This window comes from Pelobates fuscus, chromosome 1, assembly GCF_036172605.1.
Source record: "Pelobates fuscus isolate aPelFus1 chromosome 1, aPelFus1.pri, whole genome shotgun sequence".
Taxonomy (NCBI): domain Eukaryota; kingdom Metazoa; phylum Chordata; class Amphibia; order Anura; family Pelobatidae; genus Pelobates; species Pelobates fuscus.
The window spans coordinates 155,455,109-155,481,608 of record NC_086317.1 but is presented as its reverse complement, the minus strand read 5'-3'; the positions used below and the strand labels follow the sequence as shown (position 1 = coordinate 155,481,608).

Genomic DNA, 26,500 nt, shown 5'->3' with positions numbered 1-26,500 from the left:
CTTAATCTCACCAACATTTACTGACTAGGTAGAAAAGAGTGCAAGACCAGCCACAAGTAGATTTTAGTGTATAAACCCCAATTAATACTTTACTCAGGTGAATATAAAATCATCCTTCAATAACCAAAATGCTTCCAGGTTAAGATTTTTATTTTTAAAATGCATATTGTCATTTGTTACTGCTACTTTTGCATCTTTTTGCGTATTTGCTACATATCAGGAGAGAAGAGTTTGATTGACAATGTCTTTTCATTCTTTTGCAGAATTAGCTCTAAGTCACTATAAAAAAGGACTTGCAAAACTCTGCCCCTGAATTGTAATTTAACTATCTTAAATCGACAGATCCTACATTACAATATATCTTAATCATATACAAAACTCACTCTTCTCTACTGATTAACATAGATATAATTCATTACACCATGAGAATCTTTTGGCAGGTTGTGAGTTGTCAGATGGCAAAAATTACCTAAGGAAAGATGTAACCAACCTACTAAAGTTTTAGAAAAGCCTCACAATGCAAATTTGTGTGTCTCAGTCGTCTTCTTGTGTCACTGATCTATTCCTACAACAAGTTCTTGATCTGTTCAGTTGAAAAGCTTTTTTTTAGTCACAACAGCAATCAAGTTTATTTGGCATTCAACATTTAACTTTTAAAGGAGCACTATATGGCCAGGAACACATACATGTATTCCTGACCCTATAGGGTTAAAACCACCAACTAGCCACCCTAGTCCCCTCATGCCTCCCTAAATATAGTAAATCTTACTTGTATTCAAGTCTGGAGCTGCTGCCTTTGTCACAGTTTCCTTTTGACCTGCCCACTGCCTGCTAACATCATCAGAAGTGGTAGCCTGATCCAATCACAATGCTTCCCCATAGGATTGGCTGAGACTGACAAGGAGGAAGATCAGGGGCAGAGCCAGCACAATTCAAACACAGCCATGGCCAATCAGCATCTCCTCATAGAGATGAATTGAACCAATTAATCTCTATGGGGAAAAATCAATGTTTGCATGCAGAGGGAGGAGACACTGAATGTTTGGATGCATTTTAGGCAGCCATGACCCAGGAAGGATCTCTAACAGACATCTAGGGAATGGCCAGTGAAGTCATCACTAGGCTGTAATGTAAACATTGCAAGGTAATGATTCTACTCACCAGAACAAATTCAATAAGCTGTAGTTCTGGTGACTATAGTGTCCCTTTAAGAACGTTTATATTCTACTGCTGAATCACACCAGTGTAGTTTACCATTCAACAGTTTATTCTGACCTAACACAGGTAGGGTTTTCCACTGAAATGAGAACTCTTGATAATGCAAAATTAAAAATCTAAGGCCATAATAGCTAAACTAGTAAAATTCTCCAAGATAGATATGCTCCCAGCTTGGCCATTTTGGTCTAAAATTATAAATGGACTTTGAATTCCTGACAATATTACTCAGTCATCATTAACCACTTTGGTGATTTAAGTGGTCATGCTGCCTGGAGTCTGCATGTGCAGCTTCTCAACAAGAAACTTTAAAGGAAAACTCAGAGCACCATAACAACTTCAGCTAAATTAAGTTATGGTGCCCAGAGGCCCTTAAGGGGTTAAACCGTTCTTGAATGGTTTAACCCCAAAGTTTGCCTACAGCACAGATCCTCCGTCCTGGGCGGCATCTGGCTTCTGAATCCCAGTTTCACTAGACAAGGGCGCAGCAATTGGCTTACTGCAGTCAGTTGACGCTCTCAGCCAAATCCCTATTTTCATGAAAATGGCTTGAAGATCCGCTGAGAACATCTGCTAACTGCTCAAAGCCAATGAGCGGCAACCCTGCCAGGTGGAACTTCCAGAATCTGGATGCTTAAAAGGACCACTATAGTGCCACGAAAACATACTCCTGCCCCCACCCTCAGGGGCCCCCTCCCGCCGGGCTCCAGGGGGTGGAAGGGGTTAAATGTACCTATTTTTCCAGCGCCGGGTGGGGGACTCTCCTACTCCTCGTCATTGGCTCAATGCGCATGCGCGGCAAATCACAGTGAGAAGCGCCTCTAGCTGCTGTCAATGAGACAGCCACTAGAGGCTGGATTAACCCTAGTGTACACATAGCAGTTTTTTTTTTAAACTGCTATGTTTATAGAAGAAAGGGTTAATCCTAGCTGGACCTGGCACCCAGACCACTTCATTAAGCTGAAGTGGTCTGGGTGCCTATAATGGTCCTTTAAACGGTTTTTAACCTCTTCAGGTAAGAGTGAGCCCAGGGGCCTCCTGGTCCCATAACTTCATTTAGATGAAGTTGTTACGGTGCCTAAACTGTCCCTTTACCCCTCTGCTGCTGCAGATTTAACTCCACCCCCGGGAGTGTGATTGAGAGTAGCCATCCCAGAACAAGAGTTCCAGAGAGGATAATTGTAATTATGTGCCAAATTTGCTACCAACTCCAGCATACTGTGCCAAACCACCAATGGAAACATTCCCCCCTCCCCCTCAGTGCTGCCATAGTCCCCTATTCAATCCGCCCTCCGCTCGGCAATAGGGTGTGATGTCAACCAAGGCTGAGTGGAGAATAGAGGTACGTGTTAGCGTCACTCCCACAAAAAACAGTGTTTTATGTAAACGCTGAGTTTTGGTTGGACTAACCAGTTAATATTTTTGCTACATCACAAATCGTTATATCTAGACAAGTCTAGCCTACCCATCTGGCACCGATACTTCTTTGGTGCTGACACAGAGACAATAGGAACAGATTTCATTGTCACTGGCTTAACCCTCTGTGCAAGAACTGATTGACATGCAAGAGAAGATGGTATATTTTTATGTAGATTTTTCAGAAAGCACCAATGTATAAATGAACTTTTCTGTATTTTAATTTCAGCTTAACCCAGGCACACAGCTGGCATTTCAAGAACTAAAAGGGGTAAACAGGATGAAAAGCAGAGAAGAAGAATAAAAAAAAAAAAAAAAAAATTCTTTCCTCTTTGATGTAAAACCCAGTTCATATAAAAAAAAGTTTAACTGTTTTGAACACCGTATTCTTCAAAGGTATGGTGATTTGCCATTATTATTGCTCCAGACGCTCGTGATAAATCTCTTTGGTCTATGATAGGTCTATAATGGGCGCCCTGGTAAGTGAAGCCACTTATTAATGTCAACCTTCTATTTGAAGTTGTGGGGTACATTGTGCATTAAAATGTAGTGAGCCGTTTTTGAAAAATATGGGGCACAAATGCAAAAAAACTAAAAATAAACTAAAAATAAAACATAGCAAATCTTGATTAAATACAGTATAGCAAGAAACCATACTGGAGTGAAATTAAAGCTTTCCTAATACTATGCAATAACTTGCAGCTTACAGGAATTTAGCTAACAGACATGACCACCCATGGAAAAGGGCACTGATGAACACATAATCATTAGTAAAATAAACGGTATTCTAATTTTTAATTGTACAGTACGGTTTAATTAATAGCCATTACTGTGGAGCTTTTTTTTTTTGGATCACTTATTGCTACAAGAATACATAACATTGCTTCTGTCTGCTATACCAAAAAACTTTATATCACCAGTAAGTCAAAGGATTCAAAAAAAAAAATAAAAAAATTAAAAATTAAAAAGTAACAAATGTGTTTTTTTTTTTTTTTTTTTTTTAGAGGGGAAGTTACTTTTTAATCAAACTATGAATGCACCATAATGGTTTTCCATTATGACTCATTTATACATAGGAATTAGTTTTAAAATGAATTCACATTGAATTTTATTGAAATATTAATGAAACGACACCCATTACCAGTATTTAGTCAAAATGTGATTACTTTTAGAAGATACGTGGATCTGTTAAACAGCCATGTGAATTACAATATGCAAATTGCTACTCCCCATTAATTAAACAACATTTAGTACGTATGCATGAGCGATCTTGCACCATTTCAAAGGACAAAGGACAAATAAAGGATACGTTTATAAATTATTTGTCACTACTTATTTCTCCATGCTGTACCCTAGATAACAATCAAAGCTGCTGGATACCCATTTAGGAGAGTGGTCAAACTGGAGTCTATGGGATTAAATACCATTTAAAAAAAAAAAATACAGACTAAAATGCTATATACAACCTTTTCACCACCTTTGTAAGTCTTTGCAGAAAACCTTGCGCATTTCAATAAAATGTAAAAAATATAAATATAAAAAAAAAATATTAAGATTAAAAAAAAAAAAATTCTGACTGCAAAAGCAAACAAATCATGATTTAAAAAAAAAAAATTCTGACTGCAAAAGCAAACAAATCATTGCCTTTGTAGCCCTTAATCAAGTACCAATATAAGGAATTTGGGAGTACCTCGTTGATCCTTTTATTTGCTCCCTGTTCCACTGTTTGGTTGGCATGTGCCTATTACTCACATAAATCAGTGTCTGGTATGCATATATAGAGAATAGACAGAAAAAAAGGAGATCTAGGTGGATGCAGGTGAATAAAGTCAGAAGAAAATAGAAATTAGTAAGTGTGTGAATGGATTGGGAACATTGTATCGTCTGTCAGTCCCGCTACATGAGAAATAGGTAACCAGTTGTAACCTGGCACTGCACGCACGGGAAGAATCAGTTTGACCTAGAATTTGAGAAGTTTAAAAGACCATTGGGTAAATATCTTTCGATTTTTGCACAATTTTTTTTTTTTTTAAATACAAAAACAACATGATTGAGATATATATCTATATCTATCATCTATACATTAGTCAAATTACTATAAAATATATAAATAACAATAAATATTTTAGATTTTCTGCTTGCATATATTATATTCTGTGTGAACAAGGACCCCTAATAGTTGTAATGTGGATGTTTGCAAACTACTATACATGTTAAAAACAATCTTAAAGGGTCACTTGATGACGACAACTGTGGCTTTTAGAAGATACATACAGAGATCTCTGTACTTTTGTGCCGGGGTCTCCCTTCCTTCTTCAACCCCTCTGCTCCTTCACACAGTCTATTATTTCAATCACCTCTAATCACTACCTTTGCCCACCCATCACTCCCTACACTCCTTGGCTTAGAGTACGTGCATGCACTTACAACGACCAGAGTAAACAAATCTCTACGAGAAGCATTTGATTGTACCACAAATAGAAAAACAGTGATGACGTATGGGTGATGAAAGGCAGCGAGGAGAACTTCACCCGGCACTGAATTCAAGGTAACTTATTTTACAGGGTGTTTAGTACAATTAAAGGTGGAGGGGCAAGTGAATAGTCTCCAATAGGGCATTATAAATGAAAAAATATTTACAATAAATTAAAAAAAAAATAAAGTAACGTTAAATGGTTAAACCGATCATTGTGGAAAAGATTGCCAATCACAGATACAAACTACACCACACTTACATCTACCTTCTGCAATGGCACAGAGTGGACATACAAATATATTCAAAGGGACACTATAGTTAGCAGAACAACTACAGCACCATTGTGCTGTGAAAATTTGGGGAGATTCCTCCCCCCCCCCCCCCCCCTCCTATAAATAAAATCAATCAGATTTGGTAAGCAAAGTAAAGCACATCCACTATGTATCTGCTTGAGAATTTTAAAGCCATGGAAAATATTTTTTGCGGTTGTCATGGTAATAAAAGCTTTCAATCTGTCAATCCCTGTCCTGGCATCTGAAAATATGAATAGTGATATAAAGAAACCCACACACCAAGACACTATTCTGTCCATGGCTGGACGCGGATCTCTCAACTTTTTCTTAACAAATAATTTGAAGTTGGTCTCTCACCTTTTTGAAAAGTCGCCCAGAGTCCTCTCCAATCTGACCAAACCGCGGGATGATGTTGTTCAGGTAGATGTCGCTCAAGGTTGCATGGTTACGGCTCTCACGTTTCACCTGGGTGAGCAGCAGGTTCCAACAATTCACAGGAGATAGCACATTCTGTTCTTTCCTGCAGGCAGTCAAAAATAACCAATCAGTGGGAAACTCACTCTACAGAACATTTAAAAAAAAAAAAAAAAAAAAAACACAAACTGTTCATTTCAATTATGTAATCAACAGACTGAAATTTTAGCAATTACATACAATCAGTCTTTGATTGATCTGTTAAGAACCAAAGAAACTGAAAGAAAAAGGGTACAGAAGTCACTAAAAGGGTACTGGTTCTCCATCAGTAGCAGAACATTTCTTTAATAAAAAGTACACACACACGCAATGGCTCAATAAAACTTTAGCTCTTTCAAAAGGGCATTCAATTCCATCTATACATTGTTATAGCAATTTTGCTAGCAAATGTATAAATTGGGAGACCAACAAATTTAAAAATAGTTTTTTCTCCCACCTGTCAATCAATTCTTTGTCATATAATATATGTCAAAACATTAAAAAAATTTTTGACAATTTAATAATAGCAGAAGAGACCTTCCACTGGAGAATCTTCTGCTCTCCACTCAGAGCAAGCACAGCGCAGACACTATGGTTCTCTAAATGGGCAAGGCTAGTTTTGGCTAGGGAGTACAGGATGAAGTCACTCCATTTAGACGCTGACAATGAAGCAACGTTCCCGAGGAGGTTTACTCCACTTGGGGAAGCATCCCCAAGCAAGGCGATTCAGTAAGGAGCAGACATCTCTAATGAAATTGCTACATAGGAGCAGAAGCAGAGTTGGTTACAGATTCTCCCTAACTACAGTGTATTCAATATTGAATCACCCCTAATTCCACATATACAGTAACAATGTGAAAATAGTTTCAGTAAAATAAAAAATGTTTTTACCAATAAAGAAGTGCTAGATAATCTAGACTCCTTGCACAGGTTATGGTACAAGGAGGTTCCCTGTCATGATTTATTTTCCTTTGTTTATTGCAAATTCAGCAAAAAACAAAAATTGTTATAAGCCCATCACAAGACAAGGTAACATAGGGGGAGCTATGCTAGAAATTACAACTCAGGTGCCTGTAGATTCAGAATTTTAAAGAATAAATTAAAAATAGTATATTCTACACCCCCGCCCCACAAAAATAAAAAATACATGAATCTGTTGCTTGCTCCATGATTTGGAGGATGCTCAAGTACAAATATAGCTCCACAAATGAAAATTACAATTAATAATTAACAAATAGTAAAATTCCAACAAAAATTTAATAAATCCGACGATTGGCAAATCTGGCCATGATGTTAGGCAACTAGTAAAGAATCTCAACATTTTATGCTTGATGAACATCAAGGTTACTGGAGCGCGCGCACACACACACACACACACACACACACATATATATATAAAATAACAATATATAAAATAACAATTGCAAACTAAGATTTAACATAGCAAGCAGAATATCACAACCATTTTTTTACATAGTTACATTTGAATACAACATTGCCAACTAATTATTTTAGCAGGTTTAAATCAAGGTATCACTTAAATGTTACATTTGTGTTATATGTTATATGTTATATTTATTTAGTTTTTGTGTGGAGGAAGCAATCATTAATGCATCACATTTTTCAAACAGTGAGTGTCAGTTATGGATATATACACAATTTTTTTTAAAAAGAATAATATATATATATATCTGTGTAGAGGGCGAGCACATTGTCATCGTATCAGAAACGGATTTGTTATGTAGCCATCAGCAATCTGTACGGGGGAGGGGGGAATATTTTTTCAGATACACAGATGATGCTAAATACCCACAGTGCCCAAGGTCATCAAATGTTAGTTTGGATTATTTTAACTGGATTTAGACATTTTTAAATTAATTTTGGCATTTATAAAGCGCTAACAAATTATGCGGCATTGCACAACTGCCGAAAAAGACAGACCAATACAAAAAGGTAAAGTGGGCCCTGTTAAATACACAAAACAAAACTGCTTGACACCTGGTCACCTTGCCCCCCTCCCCCCCCCCATTAATTTACAAGTAATAATAATACTAATAATAATCAATAATACATTTCAGAATGTATGACAAGTCAAAAAAGAAAAAATATAAAAAAAAGAAAAAAAAAAAAGACACCAGGAAAATATTCTGGAAAAATATAATACAATCAGTAAAAAAACAGAAGAGATGAGGGATTTAAAAAAAAAAAAAAAATACGCACAAAAGCAAACCTAGGTCATTTTTGATGACAGAAAGCTCTTGAGCGACTATAGTGGCTGACGTAAAAAATACTTCAATCCATGGAGAAAGTGATTATGTTCTAGTGATAAAATTAACAGCTTCTAGAGTTCATGATCAGGAAAACCAACAAAATTTGAAGAGTGTTTGTTTTGTTTTTTTCTTTCTGTGCAGCAGCTTTAAAAGGAGTGTTTGCTTCTTTCAATAATCAAGTATGCATAATGAGTCCAGCATTTTCAGGTAACAGACACCACACAAAAAAAAAACCGCAATAAAAACCTCTAAATAAACATCTACTATATTATATCCTGTGTCCGCAGTGTCATATACAGCTGAGAGATCATTAAATAAAATTCTACTTATTTTCTTGTACAGCATAAACAAAGATCCTAATTACGTTAAACCATCTCTTTTTTTTTTTTTTTCTTAAAACAAATAAATTACATTCCAGCAGGGACACTGATAAATATTAACAATTACAGCTTTAAGAAAACCCACCATCTGTCATTAGATTGCTAGCTCTGTGGGGGTAGTGTTTCAGTTGTATCCTCCAAATCCATATAGTTACATCAACAGATTTACATATAAATAAAACCGATCATTTTCCAGTGTCACCAGGTGTATATGCTGTGTGGTCCTTAAAATGTCTGCAGAGTTGTGCACATGTAAGTGTCAATGATCTATCTAATGATCAGCTACTTCTGAGTCTCACCCCACTGTTTGCAATTACCATGATGTTACTAATAAGTTGGAAGCACTTCCAACAAGTTTAAGCAACATGGATGGCCTGTGGCTCTAAACAGGTTTGTGGCTCTACAAACAAACACATTCTTCACTTGTGAAAGTATTTAAGAAATACATACATACATACATACATACATAGAAACAGAAAAAAATAATAATCCAAAAACAGACGACATATTTCCACTTTATTTTCACCTTTCGCACCTCACAGGAACGCTTTCAAAGAAAATAGGGTTAGGGATTCCACATTAACTTGCCACAATTTGCTCCAATTCAAATAACCGTGCACGAACTTCAATGAAGATGCTAATTAAGGTCTTGCAAATGAAATACATTAATTGTAGCTATAACGATCTATGTAGGAGGTTTGATGGTTTTTTGTTCTTTCAGTTGAGACTCCTATAATTACAATAATTCTAATTGCTGCAGATTTCTCTCTATATATACACACCTCTCCCCCTCCCCATAATAAACCACAATACCATACTTAATCATTATGTGTATAATAATTATTGTATTACATTACATTTTTAGTTTGTGTCAAACTAAAGCACTTCAAAAACTTTCCAGGTTTAAAAAAAAAACTATATGTATTTATTTAAAACACTGGCACATTCCTTTAAGGGTTAGTGTTAGGGAAGTGCAGGGATTAGCATTTTAATGACCAACAGTTGCCTGAGTGTAACTTCCACTTTTCTTGGGTAGAGTGGGATACGGATGTATGAATTCCACCCTAGATTAGAATGATTCATGCATTATTCCCAGTTCATTATGGGTAATTGCATGAATGATGTCACCATCTGTGCAGTATGCATTTCAAAATCAAGATCGTCCCATTGAAAGAATAGGCTTATAATTATCCATAACGAACAGATAATGCACAGATACCCGCCGTGAGGTTGGGGAGCACCTGGCGACTCAGGGGTCCCTGTGAAGCAGGGGTTGGGGGGGCTAATCTTGGACAGAACTGGGAATACAACTAAATCCCACTAATCACAGGCAGCAGTGGGACTTGTATGACCAAGTGCAATCCTGACAGTAAAGCCCTCCCCATGATCCCAACATATCACTATCCATTAATTCCAACACTACTATATACCTAACCCAAGTCCTAACTTTACCCTAAAAATTATGCAATATAAAAATACATAACAAGTGTGTTTTAGGAGAAAAATCCAGTGTCAGGCATTCTAGAGCCCTACCTGAAAACAAGAGAATCTCAATGTATTTTACCTGGTATAATATTTTATAAACAAATAATAAACCACTTGGCATATCAGTTTTCTGCTTGCAACAATTGTGAAAGCCGCCAGGTGAGGCTCAGTGAGACGAGATCATTACCATTTGTTTTTAGAAATTGCTGCAGTTATCAGTTATTTTCATTAGCATTAGAATGTTCAGGTCTGCACCATAGACCTGCAATGGTGCAAAGCTGTTACAGTGCTTAAAAGGACCACTCCTTATAGATATGCACTAGTCTCCCAAAGCTCTCCTAAGAGGAAGCCTAGGAATAGGCTGAGGTCATCAGTAACGATCTCAGCCAGAGAAGGAGCAGCAGCCACAGTGAGATCAGAGCGCCAGAGAAAATAAGACAAGTAATAGTAATAGTGGTATATAAGCACTCTAACGTTGAAAATGCAAGTTTGTAATCCTAACGTTAGAGTTAAGGAGAACTGTCCCCACTTCCCAGGATTTTTCAAAAAGTATTTTTTACTTATCTCTACATTCAACTAATATGTATATGTGTAGTGTAAAATAAATAAATACAAATAAATCACACCTCCATTGTGCATCTTAGCTCTCCTTCAGTCATTGTTACAAAGTGACATTTGCTCCTGGCATTCTGCATAAATAAAGCATACAGAGAAGAGGAAAATGGATGGGGAAAAAATAAATAAAAAACATTTTTTATTTCTCTTCCTTTTCAAAGTTTGCCCCTTGCTTTGCCTGGTCACAACTGGATTATGAGGTCATCTATAAATATGAAATATAGATTTAAAAGAAAAATGAATCATCACATTGCACAGCAGACAGCACTGCCAATCAGTGTGTCCACGCTTTGCATGGGGACGCTGAATTTTCCTCATAGAGATGTATTGATTCAATGCATCTCTATGAGGAGGCGCTGATTGGCCATAATGGTGTTTGGCCCCGCCGATTTTATCCAATCCAACGCATTCCCCATGGGAAAGCATTGGCTTGGCTAAAAATTGGCAATTCTGGTGTCACCAAGGGGGCTGAGTTAGCACCAGCAGTCCCATGCGGCACTGTAAATAAGGGGAGTTTTATTAACTTTTAAGGGGGCAGGCCACCTAAATGGTGGGTTAAACACTATAGGGTCAGGAATACATGTTTGTGTTCCTGACCCTATAGTGTTCCTTTAATACAGCCATCTTTATCAAAATCTAAACGCCGCATATTGCCTAAAATTAGCTAAGAATCTCACCTACAAACACAAATCATGTTGCCCATGCTTTGTAACGTGTACTGGAAAAATACCATAATCCATATACAAGTCATACTGCTCCTTTTATCACACATGACAATAACACAGCCGATCCAAAATACCTTAGTGTCTTTCTGGAAAGTTTTAAATGAACTTTAATCCAATCTGCTTCTATATAGCTCAAGGTGTTGAAACTATTGTGTCCCTGAGCGTCCTAGATTTCATAAGAACACAATGAAAAGTAGGGCCTAATGTATAGCAGTCAGAGAAAACTTGACAGTAGGCAGATGTTCAAGGAAGGTTCTGTTTCAATTGCTAATTAAATTTACTCACAATTCATCAGTAAAATCAACCCCACAGAAGTGCAAATAGCAGGCATTATGGTAAAGAAGAACAAAATGGCTGACCCTAGGTATTGGAAAAAAAAAAATATATAAAGTCAAGTGGAAAGAGAGGAAGTATCATCAATAAGTTACAGGAAACTTATGGAACGGACAACCCAAAGGGGAAAAAAAAATGTCAGAATTGCTTTAAGCAATAGTATGTCAGTCTGTTATTACAATTGTTTTAAATTTTAACAAAGCACACAACAAAAAAAGATTTAGTTTTCATCAAGACACCCGTATTGGTTCTGGATTTGAAAGGGTTACAGACAGTTCAATTCCCTTCTGGCAACTAAAGGCCAAGTTCACACTGAGTACTTGGGGGGGGGGGGGGGATTAATGTTTCCCTGCTGTTAAAGGGCTGTGATAGTCTCCAACCCCCACACCAAGTGCAGAGTGAATTAAAATGCCGGGGATTTACTCTGACTGTTGAGAGAATGGATTTAAGGTCATTTGTAGGATGCAGATTAGGCAATGCAATGAAAGCCTTAGGATGCATTTCTAACATCCATCTATCACAACTGTCAGTTCTTTGACCAAATATTTCCAGTGCAAAAAAAAAACAACCCCAAAAAACACCACATTTGTTCAACCACTTTAACCAGTTTTCTAGACTTATGATAACCTACATTATATGGATAAAAGTATTGGGGCACACGTCTTAATTATTAAATTAAGGTTCCAATCAGATCTATTGCCACTGGTGTAAAAAAAAAATCAAGCACCTAGCCATTCAATCTGCATTTACAAACATCTGTGACAAAAAAATGGGTTGTTCTGAAGAGCTCAGGGAATTCAGGTGTGGTTCTGTGATAGGACACCTTTGCAGCAAGTCAGTTCGAGAAAGGTCATCCTTGCTACATATTCCTCGGTTAACCATAAGTGGTATTATTGGAAAGTGGAAGTGTTTAGAAACAGCAGCAACTCTGCAACGAACGGATGTCCACATAAAGTCAGAGTGGGGTCGACAAGGCGTATGGTGCGTAAAAGTCGCCACCACTCTGATGATTACATAACTGAGAAGTTCCAAATTTCCACTGGCATTAGTATCAGCACACAAACGGTGTGGCAGGAGTGTCATGGAATACATTTCCATGGCTGAGCAGCTGCATGCAAGCTCCATATCACCATGTACAATTGACTCTGGAGCAATGTTCTATGGAATGACAAATCACGCCTCTGTTTGGCAGTCTGATGGGTGAGTCTGGGTTTGGCGTATGTCAGGAGAACATGGTCTGACTCCACTGTGCCAGCTGTAAAGTTTGGTGAAGGAGGTACAATGGTATGGAGCCGTTTTTCAGGGGCAGGGCTAGGCCCTTTACTTCACGTGAAGGGAAACAATGCTACAGCATACCAAGACATTTTGGACAATGATATGCTTCCAACTTTGTGGCAACAGTTTGGGGAAGGCCCTTTTCTATTCTAGTATGCTGCGCCCCACTGAACAACGCAAGATCCATAAAGACATGGTTGTTGAGTTTGGTGTGGAAAACTTGACTGGCCTAAAAAAAGAGCCGTGACCTCAGCCTCATCATATACCTTTAGGATGAACTAGAACGGAGATTGCCTGTTTGTGCCTGACCTCACAAATGCTCTACTGGATGAATGGACACAAATTCCCACAGAAACACTCCACAATCTTGTGGAAATCCTTCCTAGAAGAGAGGAAGGTGTTATAGCTGCCAACAATATATTAATGTCAATGTATTTAGAATGCAGTGTCATAAAAGTTGGTGTATGTGGTGAAAGTACCCTTGCCACTGTTGTTTTGGAGGGGCCTGTTTGCCAGCCTCCTACCCTGTGACTATGGCCCCTGTGTTAAACCCTGGTTGAAAATACTTTTACTATGTATGGCAACAATTTGAACCTTTGAAGTGGTACAAAGCAGCACTTCAAATTACCAAACAACCGCACAAACTAGAGACCACCCTGGAGCTTCTTAACACCTATTAACAACTTGGAAGGTTTCTCACCGCAGTGTTCTAATTGTTCTAATTGGCACCGCTGATGCCCCGGAGAGCATCCGTCTCCCCACGGCTCGGTCCCAGGTAGGCCGCAAGCCTTGTGTCGTCAGATTGGCTATGCAGGGGCTCGTGAGGGGCACTGTTCGAATCGGTAGCTCCTGGCATTTCACCTCAAGAAAGAGGGTTCCTCCATGGAAATGATCAAATGCCTTATTCCCACAGGCAATGACATTTTGTCATGGTAGGATTTTACCATAAGACAAAGTAAAAATTTATCTTTTGACTGAATTGGAATTTCAGTGAAATTCCAACATAGTCTTTGAGCTTTTCATAAAGAGAAATTTTTAATGAAATGCTCAAAATATTTTTCTGCTTTAACTGTGAAAAAAACAAAACCCCAAAACATACAACTTTTTTTTCTGTTGCGTTTTACAACTACACAACTGAGGAAGCGGTACCTAATTACTGTTGTGTAAGAAAATCAATGTCTTTCTGGACACTGGTATTCCAACAGGGTCTCAGATTCAAAGATTTGTATATTCTGAGGCGTTCCTGAGGAGTTGCATTCCATGAAATGCCATCAGATCCCTTACAGCTATACATAAAGCAAGTATTGACAATAATAATTTATCTAATTGGGTGAAAATCTTGCAAGATAATGGATAACATGTAATCTCTAAACCCCATAATATTTCTACAAAAGATTAATAAATTATAAAAATTAAAAAGTGTACATTTATATAAATTATATTGTTGGTATTTCCAAATAGAAGTCCATACCCAAAATTATTGCTTTAGTCTCATCACAGTCTACACATCTCGAGTTAAAAACTATAAACAAAAATAGCGGTAACGAATAGAACTGGTATCACTTATGCCTTGTTTCCACTGAGCGGATCGGTTCGCTTCAGTTCGGTTCGCTATTTTGGGTGGTCCATACAAGCGAACCGTACCAACCCATTCAGGGTCCTGCTTCAGATGTAGGGCCATAGAAAATGGAACGGTTCGGTTAGGGCGGAACTACTATACAATCCATTGATTGGTGGACAGGAAGAGCATTTTTTCTAAACCCTGCATGGCCCTGAAGGTCTGACTTACAGTGGAAACGCTCACCAGAATGGGCTGGTCCATTCTAAACCTTCCAAACTGTACCAACCCGAACCGATCCGCTCAGTGGAAACGAGGCATAAATGTCCACTTTGACATGTAACACTTTGGATTGTTGCCGCATGCCACTCACTAGGTTTAGTTCTCTTGTTTAATGCTCAAGCAAAACCAAAAAAAGGGAAGCACTGTTTTTGAGAAATACCCCAAAAAAATAAAAAAATGTAAGTTTCGTTTTTCAGCTCAAGCATACATTTTAAGAAACGCTTTAGAAAGGAAAACATTTTTTTTTTTTTTTTTTTTTTAAAAACTCATCTAAAGCACTTGAAGTCAGATTTCCTTTACAAAATGGTGACATAACTGCAAATCTGATCTGATTTGTAATTTTTTTTTTAACCAAATAGCAATCTGCTGTATAAAGGAAAGACAAAATGTGCAGAAAAAGCAAATACTATTTTAACCCCCAAAATAGTTGTAACCCCCACATATCCGGTCTTTTCATGTTCTGTGGCCTGGTGTCTCACACGCAAGCTACTCCTGCTAGCTCATCCCAAACAATAGGATTATATCCTGTCCCCTTCCCTAACATAATGCTTTCCCTGGCTGGTGTCACCTCCACAAGCCTACTGCTACATCCTGTCCACATGGGTCACACTTTCACTACATATTTTTATATCTCCGGTTCCTTTATTCCTGCAACTCACTTTGCCCATGTACACCACCAATAACTGACAGAGAATACCAACATCACACTGTCACACAATGCTACACATGTCTTATGGGGCCTGTGACAGCAAAGAGTGCCAGAAGGACAGGCCTTTTCACAATGAATAGCAGCCTTGATTATTATAGATAAGAAGAACGTACTCCACAAGTAGCAATTTTCCAATATTTCTCAATAACATTTGTTTAAGAATGTTACTCTTATTATTATTATTTTAAAATATACAAAGTAATGTCAAAACATTCAAAAGCACACAAAAACCATTACAGATGCCATTATTGCAAATCATCTGTTTGATCACCAGTGCTTGGCATCAGAATAGAGAGGGGGTGAGGACACAGAAACATTTTTATTTAGTAGGCAACAATAACCTGATAGCAGTACATGGTTTCACAATTCACAAGTCAAAATAAGAAAAATTTGTTAGAATACATAGTGGATATAGATAGTGTTTTGTTTTTTGATTTATCCATTTCAATGCGAAATGTTGCACATGCAGACTCCACGTGCCATCCAGAACCACTTCAAATCAGTGAGGTTATCATGGTGCCCTGAAGTAAACTTATAATCTAAAAGTAGTTGCAAGAGAAATATACTTTATGTTGGAGTTTATTCATGGTTTTGTGTTTTTGAGGACCAAGGTTTTTGGTCACACCAGAAGCTAGAATTGAAGCCACGATCAATAGCCAGCAAATGTAATTAAGAAAATAAACTAATGGGATTTAGCGTGGAATATTGCCAGAACACCAGTATAAAAAATAAAATAAATGTGAACTGTAGATTGTTACCACTGCTCTTTGTAAAATACTATTTGACAGCAATGTCTAACAAATGTTAGAACATATATAACCTAAGAGCAAGAAAAGTTTCCATTCTGACCATTAACATTTCCCTCTGATTGATTAACTTTTAGAAATGCTTTTCTTCACTGGGCTTGCTTTGGACCCTTTACAACTACAGCACATGGCACTCTAACCGAGATTTAATTGGTGAAGGATCCTTTACTTGACATTTAACACACACACACACACACACACACACAAAAAAAAAAAAAACAACAACAAAAAAACAAAACTATATTCTGACAACCTTTGTCCAATCTCCCCTTTGCTGTTCTACTACTGGAATTTTAAGAATTCCATCAGCCTCTGCACAAAACATCTGCTGTTTACTACAATCCCCAGGAAGACATATGCCAGATACCGGAATGCCTTACAAACTCCCAGCCCTTCCTGATGTGTGCAGCCAAGTTCAATTTAAATCAGAAAACCTGAATAGCGCAAAACATTAAAGGAACACTATAGTTTAACCCACCTTTTAAGTGGCTTGCTCCCTCACCCCCCACCCCCTTAAAAGTTAACAAAAAAACCTCACCTTATTTCCAGCGCCATGCGGGTCCACCAGCGCTGGCCACGCCCCCTTGGTGAACATCAGAATTGCCGATTTTAAGCCAACCCAATGCTTTCCCATGGAAAAAAAAAACATTGGATTGGCTAAAATCGGCAAGGAAGCAGGGCTAAACACAGTTTTGGCCAATCAGCACCTACTCCTAGAGATGCATTGAATCAATGCATCATTATGAGGAAAATTCAGCGTCCCCATGCAGAGCGTGGAGACGCTGAACGGCACTGCTGCCTACTGTGCAGCCCTGAGCCAGGAAGCCCCTCCAGTGGCCCCTCTCTGAAAAGGCAGTGTTTGCATAAAAATGCCTGCATATAATAATTATACCCACCAGAACAACTACTACATTAAGCTGTAGCTTTTCTGGTGACTATAGTGTCCCATTAAAAACCAAAAAAAAAATTGCCTTATATATGGATGGACCAGTCACCACAGTGGGTTTTAGTGCTCTGCAAAGATTTTTTTTTTTTTTACATTTAAAACAAACAAAAACCACAATGTTTCTTCCCCCCAATAAATAGATATCTATCTATAGAATAGTTAATACAATGTTAAACAAAAATCTGCACAGCAGTCAAACCATAAGACTTGTTCTTCCCACAGGAATCACAAATTTGCAGTGATGTTACTACCGCAAAGGATTCTGGCATGTGAGCGACACAGACACACACACACACACACAAACCTACAGTGAATTTTGCACTTCACTGTAATTATAAAGAGGAGATCTCCTTGCACCATAACCTAATAAAGGAACATAGGTATTTATGGTATTTGAAATGTCACTTTCCACGGTTACTCCAAACAAAACAGAGTTTTAGTAAAACACTAATATAGTTGGAGTAGCCCTTGCTGGTATGCAGAGAAATAAGGATAAGTAGACCTATAGCCAGACCCACCTCTGGTGAGTTTACCTGGGGTGACATGTAGATATGGTGGAGGTTTGAGCTGCCATTGCTTATCAGTATCACTCCAATGGCAGTTTGCGGCCTTGCATGTGTAGTAGGAGTTTGAGAACAGGGCCTTATTCTGTATGTTTGTATTTGCATTTGCTTTTGTTCTGCACAGCCATGTTATAGTGCTGCAGCCCACCTTATGTTCACCCTATTAAGGGTGAATAAGTATTTATAAAAATAAAAACCTTTCTGTCCTAGCAATATTGCCTTGTAGCTCAAAGTAGCAAGGTGAACTGTGCAGACTTATCCAGGAGGTTTTGCCTTGGTCATTGAAGAGATACTAAAAACGTTTAGTTATTTAAATTTGCATAGTGATTTGTGATAGCGTGCAGGCAACTTTGTTGGTGTTTATTGTATATCTACATGTGCTTACAACTCAGCAAACACCAACACTATATACAAAAAAAATCCCTGCATTGAAATGCAAACATACAGCAAATACACCCTTACATTCATATGTCAACATTACACACAAATTCACACCTGCATTCAGATGCCAATACTCCGATACTCCATGCAATAACATGCTTACATTCAAACAAACACTGCTCACAAATACAACCCCTCATGGCGAATGGTAGATCCCCAGCTGGCAAAATCATGATAAGAGTTGTACGAAGTCAATGATCTATCCTTTAACCACCTTCACACACAAAGGGATGCCTATTCCTTGCACCTTGTCCCTCGTTACATTAGTTCTGCTACTGTGCTACACATACAGACTCCAAGCGTTCGTTTAAATCATAGTAGTGGCCATGTTGCGTGGAGTAACCCTTACACTACTTGCTACAAGGATTCTAATATTTCTACCATTAAGTGGTTTTCCACTTTTGTGGTAAGAAGATTGGAGGTGAAGGAGGTCTTGGAAACAGAACAGATCTCCAAACATTCCTTTTTTAAATTGAATTAATTATTTTATTTTTTAAACACGCCTCTCTGACCCGTTTCATAAGTAAAAAGAAGACTCATTTAAACACATTTTAAGTGAAATGTTAGATCAAGGAAAGAAAACAATAACTATACAAACTAGACCTAAAAAAGGAGCCGGCAGTAACCAGCCAAGGATATGCCAGACAGATTGAATTGAAAAGAAACACATCCCTCCTGCCCCCTATTTTTATGCATTATATAGAGAATGCATTAGAAAACATGTACAAAACGGGTGTGGTTTGCCTGTGTATGGAGTAGGACGCACAAGTGCAGAGCTCTGCACCCCTCTGCAAAATGGCATTATGGGGAGAACCAAAAAGCTACAGACACCTAGTACCTCCCAGGAGGTCTCATCCTGGGGACATATCGGTCCCACAGATTACTCTCTCCATGACAGAAGGCCTTTTTCGACCTCGCCAGGTAGACAAAATGGCACGGGCCTCTGTGAGCTCGTCAAGTGCAGCAGAGTCCCTTCCCAGTTGATCACACGACCATGCCCTAGCCCATATCTCAACTGAATCATGAGAGCTTGGGGCCTACTCGAATCTGAAGGCAAAACCCTCACGGAGACGCTGGAGGCCTTGTTTAAGCAGGTCCTGGGACCTGGGGCTCCTGCTGAGATACAGCTAAATTGGGCACACCAGGTCCTCAACTCACCCTGTCAAGACAGGAAACTAATGTATGTAGTCTGCGGTCTGCATTCTTTCACCTTAAGGGAGAAGCTCATTCTGGTGGCCAGGTCATCGATCTCCATTCAGTGGAGACCCCGGTGTGGCCTGGGGTGGATCATTTGAGTTTGAATTAGGGCGAGAACAGGTTGCCCATGGGTCTGGGAGAATCTTCTGGCTCTTCCATCAGAAGGGGAGATTCAATGTATCTCTAAGAGGACATTGGATTGCCGTTTTGATGCGCTTGCGCGATAATCTCCCAATGCTTTCCTATGGTAAAGCATTGGATTGGCTCAGATCATCAATTCTGATGTCAGCGAAGGAGGTGGAGCTGAGCCAGCTGCAACGGACCCATTTGGTGCTGGGGGGAAGAAAAAAAAAGGTGTGTAAATCACTCAATATTAGAGCTTCTGTGTCAAGAATACAAGTTTGTATTCCTGACACAACACTATAGTGGGTACCGCAGATACTCAGACTTGGACACTTGGGGGTGACCATTTCAAGCAGAGAGTCCTGCTAGATAGATATACCGACATCTCCTAGATTCCTACAATTAAGCATTTGGAGAGAACAGACCGACTATTATTGAGGCCTAAGAGGAAAAGCATAAAGCAACCTGTGCAACACATAGTGGACTACTGGCCTTGCCCTTGGGATCATGTTTTTTGGGAGAGGTTATATATTTAACTGATGGGAATGGCACACCTACCTTTTTCTCGTCTCTCGATCCCTCCCTTAACATTTCCCTCTTCTTCTCAGAGAGAAAAACATGTACAACAATAATGAAGAAAATAATGTGTGCACCACTAGTCACATCAGAGAAGAGAGAGGTAGGTTAGCGACCCAAAAGTACAAGATGGATGGATCATGGAAAGCAAAGGGGAGAGTAATAATGCCTCCATCAAGGTCACTGATCCAAGGGGTCAGTCTTAGAACGGCATCTATTTTTACAAATGAGCGCAAAAAACAGAATAGGGAGACTGAATACTTTGCATTACAATCCGGGCGATGAGTGACTTACTTGAATTGTTGGTCTTTGGCTCCACGTGTCTTTGACAAGAACCGTTCAGTGAGTTTCTCCAGATTTCGGGAATAATCCATCTCAATTTCTGCTTTCTTACGGAAGAAATCTTGTAGGTCCTGAAGTAGTTGGGTGCGCAGATCACATTGCTGATCCAGACATTTCAGCTGCTCCATCAGCTGGGCTCGGATCTCTGGAACAAAAAGGAGGGAAATGGAAAAAAATAAATTAAGCTGGTAAAAAAAAAAGATGTTGGACATACATACGAAATCCTTGTCAAGATCAGAGATGAGAGAGAGCGAAAAAATAAAATAAAATAAATGCATAAAGAAAGGAAGGAGAATGAATGGGCAGAAGAAAATACGCCATGCGTCAGTTTGATGAAACATGAGATTAGGTAATAAGACTTAAGATAGGGAAAATAAATAATATAATAAAAGAAATAGGAAAAAATATAAAAAATAAAGGAGGGATAAGATCCATAAGAAAAGAATGAGATTAGAATAAATGAGCAGAAGGAATGCACATAAAAAGAAGACAAAATATTAAACATGGAAATAAGGGTGACATGATAAATGATAGTGGCAGAAGAGTGGATATTGTACAGATTGTGTGTAGCCAGACATATGGGAAAAATATACAATAAAAACAGGTTTAAAAAACCAAATATACCATATATTTCATAAACTTACTAATGTCTATCTAATGCTACCAGACCCATAAAGAACAATTATGCTCTGTAGTCCTTTGTACAGGCGTGCATTAGAAAATCTAGCTATTTCTAAAAAAAAAAAAAAAGAAAAAAAAAATATACACACACACATACATACATACATATACACACAAATCGTAAACCCAATCAATCAATCACAAAACACTCAAATAAGGGGACAACAATATAGGGGTTTAATCTTAATGAAAAAGAAGAAAAGGAGGTGGGGGAAACAAAACAAAACATTATTTTTGGTGGGGCACCTTAAAGATGCTTGGCACTGAAGTTAGCCTATGACTTACTCACAGATGCACTAGCATAGTGGATCTCAAAGTGTTCCCACAGCAATGTCAGGAATTTCCTGACCCACTCATATTTCAATGCACTAGAGCGGAGTGGGGCTCAATACTGCTTTGTTCAGCTGTGCCGAGCCCACAATGGCTGGATTCCTGACAGCCCACAAGACTTTGGGCTTCAGACGGCTATTCCCCGTGCCCTCAAAAGGCAGGGCGCAGACTTTAACTCCTTCTCTACCAACAGTTCAACAGAAATTCTTCTAGATGATGATATGAATTCTTCTCTGAACATTACATTTCATAATATCTTATTGTATTAAAACCCCTTGGGATTATTCTGGATATAGGTAAGGTCACTATAGGCATTCCATCACTTCAACACCCCCAACATTTGTTTCAATAATACAACTCCCAATAATTGTTTCAATAATACAACTCCCATTGCTCTCAAAAAGTGTTTGGTGGTGGACGATGATAGAACCTGTATTTCTATAGAGGCAGAACAAAAGCAAGTCGCAGACATTGGTCTTTTATTAGACCTTTATTAGATACCACTGCTGGCTATCAAAACAGTCCAAGTGGTACTGTATTAAAACATTAAGTTAATTTTGTACAGTAAGGCAAGTATCTACACTATCAATATTTCAATATCCTCCAATCACACCACTAATTCATGCCACATCAGAACATTAGCGTTACAATAAAATATTGGTAGGCTATGCGAATCTAAGAATCTTGGATTGTCATTTGAAGCTGTAGCATGAAAACCAAACCAGGCAAACCTCACGGCACCCTTCAAATTTTTTTTATTTTTTTTTAATGCTGTTTTCACAAAAAAAACTTTTATTCAGGAAGGGGATCGTATGACGAGATCATATGCTTGAGTAATAATATAAATGTGAACATGTAAATACAAAGCCAAGAAAACAATGTAAACATTTCAAACTCAAGATGATCAATAACCAATGAAATGGGTTCACTGAGCCAACAGTCACAGCAATACAGACATAACAATAAATGCAGCACTCACTAGGACAAACAGATACAGATTTAAATGTGATTTAAGAATGGATACCACCTGATGCAGGGTGGGCCCCCCGATCCAGAAATGTCCACGGCCCATATAGTACTGATTCCAAAACCAGGGAAAGACACAACATACCCAGAACACTACAGACCCATATCACTAATAAACCACAATGTCAAAATTCTAGCAAAGATCCTAGTGGAAAGACTGTCCCCACAACTGACACACCTAATACATGCAGATCAGGTAGGATTTGTCCCCGGACCACAACTATTTGAAAACACCCGACGCAACACTGACCTAATCTGGACACAGACAGCCTCGCACACCCCATCCCTTATGCTCTCTCTAGACGCCGAAAAAGGCATTTGACAGGGTGAAATGGACGTACCTGTTTGAGCTTCTAAGACACCTCCGATTCCCCGAGACATATATTAAGACAGTCCAAGCCATGTACACAGACGTCAAAGCTTATGTCCGTATCCCAGGAGCACTGACAGCCCCCTTCATGCTACACAATGGTACACGGCAGGGGTGCCCACTCTCCCCCCCCCTCTTATTTGTACTCACACTAGAACCCCTACTACAAGCAATCCGATCTAAGAAAGCTATACAGGGAATAGAGGTGGGCGGCCAGACTTTCAAGGTATCCGGATATGCCGATGACGTACTTATCTATCTCACGAACCCAAGAGACTCAATGAGAACCCTAACCCAGGAACTGACGGAATAGGGAGACCTCTCAGGTTACAAGGTGAATCTAGCCAAATCCACAGCGCTCCCTATAGCCGTACCCCCTGCAGACATGACATACATACGAGAACACTACCAAATACCTATAGCAAACACTGCAATAAAATATTTGGGGATACAGCTCACCGCAGACCCCCCCCACACCTATACAGAGCCAATTATACTCCCCTCCTCAAAACTCTCAGCACGAACTTAGACAAATGGGTAGACAAACCCTTGTCGTGGATAGGAAGGGTCCACACAATAAAGATGAACATACTTCCCAGACTCCTTTTCCTCTTCCAGGCACTACCCATACCTGTCACAAAATCTGACCTATTTTTTTTTTTTTTTGTAATGCTGTTTTCAGGAAGGGGATCATATGACAAGATCATATGCTTGAGTAATAATATAAATGTGAACAAAAGACAAAAATGGCAACGCAAACGACATAGGGTTTCCCGGAACATTTTTTATAGGCCCAAAGATGGGGGAGGACTGGGCCTGCCCCATCTACACAACTACTACCTCGCGGACCAGATAGCCCAGATAGCCATGTGGCACTCGACACCGGGAGACCGCAGATGGGCAGTCCTAGAGGCCGGCATTATGGGAGCAGACCTACCCCAATTTTATATATGGCTACCGAAAGAACACAGGGCCCTAATACGCACCCAATGCCCAGCAATCTTAAACTCCATACGGGTCTGGGACGCCACAGGTTTAAAATATAAACTGACAACCTCACCCTCCCCAATGATGCCAGTCCTGAGAAACAGGGCTTTCCCACCAGGAATGCGAGCCAGAGACTTCAAGAATATAGAGAGGGCGGGCCTACAGAGAGCGATCCACCTGTACGAGGACAACCAGATACCAACATTTGAAACCCTGGCAGAAAGGACCAGGCTAACACCCTCAGATTTATTTCGATGCATCCAGATCAGGGATTTCGCACAACACTACCTAGCAAAAACTGCAGCACAAACTAAACCAACGGGCTTTGAGAAAATGTGCCTCAAGGAAAACCCCACGAAAGGGCTCATCTCATCTCTTTACGCACACCTTAGCTCAAATAACACTGACTGGGGGGGACCTACATTACACCACTCAATGAGAATCAGATCTGGGAGAGGTCTTGGAGGGCACAGACTGGAGAGACATATGGGATGCATATAAGGCCACCTCAATATGTGTTACACAACAGGAGCAGGCATACAAAACCATGTTCAGATGGTATACCACCCCAGTGAAGCTATACCACATGCGCAAAATCCCCGACGACCTGTGCTGGAGGGGCTGCGGACACAAAGGGACGTATAAGCACATGTGGTGGGACTGCCCGAAGGCACAGGCCTTCTGGAGAGAAGTAGGGAGCCTATTAGACAAAGTGTTCCAGAGAAGGGTGGGCATAGATCCATGGGTGTGCCTGTTATCCAGGCCACTAGACGAATGGTCAGGAAGGGAACAAAAATGCCAACTCAAAATCACCCTAGCAGCTAGACTCACCATGGCACAGGCATGGCTTAAACCCGAAGAGACATCCACGTCATGGACCACCTCACGGCACTGGTGAGAGGCACCATGAAAGCATATGAAAGGGTCTGGGAACCCTGGAAGGCCAATGATAGAGATAACTGAGGCTAGAGCAGGAAAGGGGGCACCGCCAACACTAACCAACCCGAATGTAATCCAGACGAAACTCCGATCTCCGCCTGTTGCCCCCCACCCCCTCCTCCCCTCTCTATCCGTTACTCTTTTTTCTTATGTGTTATCGGGAGAATTGGAGACCTCGAATTGAGGCCACCCGCCACGAGCGGAGAGTGACCAAAACAGACGAAGCACTATACTAAGGTCTCCACTCTTCTAATTGGTTAATTGTTCACTGTATATTTGTCAACGTGTGACGCCAACAAAAGTACACCTAAGCTTGAGACAACGAACATAATACTGTAAGAATCGCATTACACGTTGTATATATGTACTCAACAGTATAAATGTATGTACTATGTTATGCATATTTAAACGCCAAAGTGCAATGTAACGACACACCAAAAAAAAAAAAAAGAATTAAAAAAAAAAAAAAGGATACATTTTTGTATTTAGCAGAAGTTTATTTTTACATTTTCCATAAGACACTCAAATATTTCAAAATCACTTTGACTAAAGTAATTTAAAATGTGCCTACGTTGTTCAGTAATATAATAATCCAGGCCATTTGAACTATGACTGTAAAAACATCACTGGGTACTAGTCTAACAAAATGGAGATCCTGTTGTATCTAAAGCCTGATTGTTAAACTGCTGTTTATGTTACCAGGAACTGTATCTGACCTGTGACCACTCATGGATCTGATTTAGCAGCAGAGGGGGAAGTACAAAGACGCCTTTTGGGATCTCTCTCTTTGCTTTGCCTACTTCTAAGAGAAATAAGGATAAAAGGAAAAAAAATACAAAAATATAAATTAAAGGCAGGGAGTCAATGTCATGACGTTATTGTGAGTCAATTCACTAGATTGCACGGATCACATAAACTAAAGGCACCAGATTAAGATTTACCAGAGTGACCCTGCCGCTTTTACCAATTAGGGACAATAAAAAGACCCAAGGATCTTGTGTGTGTGTGTGTGTGTGTGTGTGTATGTATGTGAGGGATGGGACGACCCTAAGCATCATAGTGGCAACAATCATGTTTAGCCAACTATTTGAGGGAGTGCATAGTGTCCAATTATGTTTACCTGGACATTACAGTTTGGAATGCTCCTTGTTCAATACAGATATGCAAAAATGACTTAAAAATATAATGTATATCAAAAAACGCATTTGCAGCTAGCGCCACCCTGACAAAGAAGTGACTTCGCAAATCAACAATTCATTCTAGGAACAAGAGTAGTTTTAATGACTTCCATTCAGTTGCCAGCTTTCAACTGTAGTCACAATACTTCCATATAGCCATATTATTGGAGAAAAACAAAAACAAACAAAAAAACTATATTATATATATTTGTAGTCGGGACAAAAGCTGTGACAAGTTAGATATACGAGCAAATTGGTTGTGGTGTGCTGAAACCAACGCGCCGGGTAGGCCTGTAATAAAAGAGGGCAAAAGGTTGAATGAAAATAAACTTTATTTACATATATCTTTACATTGCAAGATTCATGAAGGCTGGTCTCCACTCTAGCTCTGGTTGTGGTATACATCTAGAATAAACTGCGGATTTCCAGCGTCCTAATCTTTTTATGATGTGAGCAGGGACATTGTATCTTGAAGCAGCTGATGCCGCCCAGATTCTGAATTAGTGTCCA

General features: G+C 39.2%; 1 protein-coding gene across 2 annotated transcripts in view; it reads right to left on the bottom strand.

Annotated features, from left to right (window-relative positions):
- Positions 1 to 26,500, bottom strand: part of SRGAP2 (SLIT-ROBO Rho GTPase activating protein 2) — a 109,554-nt gene that overhangs the window by 42,805 nt on the left and 40,249 nt on the right. For both annotated transcript variants that reach the window (XM_063451036.1, XM_063451028.1), the window contains 2 exons: positions 20,432 to 20,624; positions 5,758 to 5,920 (listed from right to left, as the gene is read on the bottom strand). In XM_063451036.1, the coding sequence (XP_063307106.1) occupies positions 5,758 to 5,920; positions 20,432 to 20,624 (356 nt within the window). The remainder of the gene's footprint in view (positions 1 to 5,757; positions 5,921 to 20,431; positions 20,625 to 26,500) is intronic.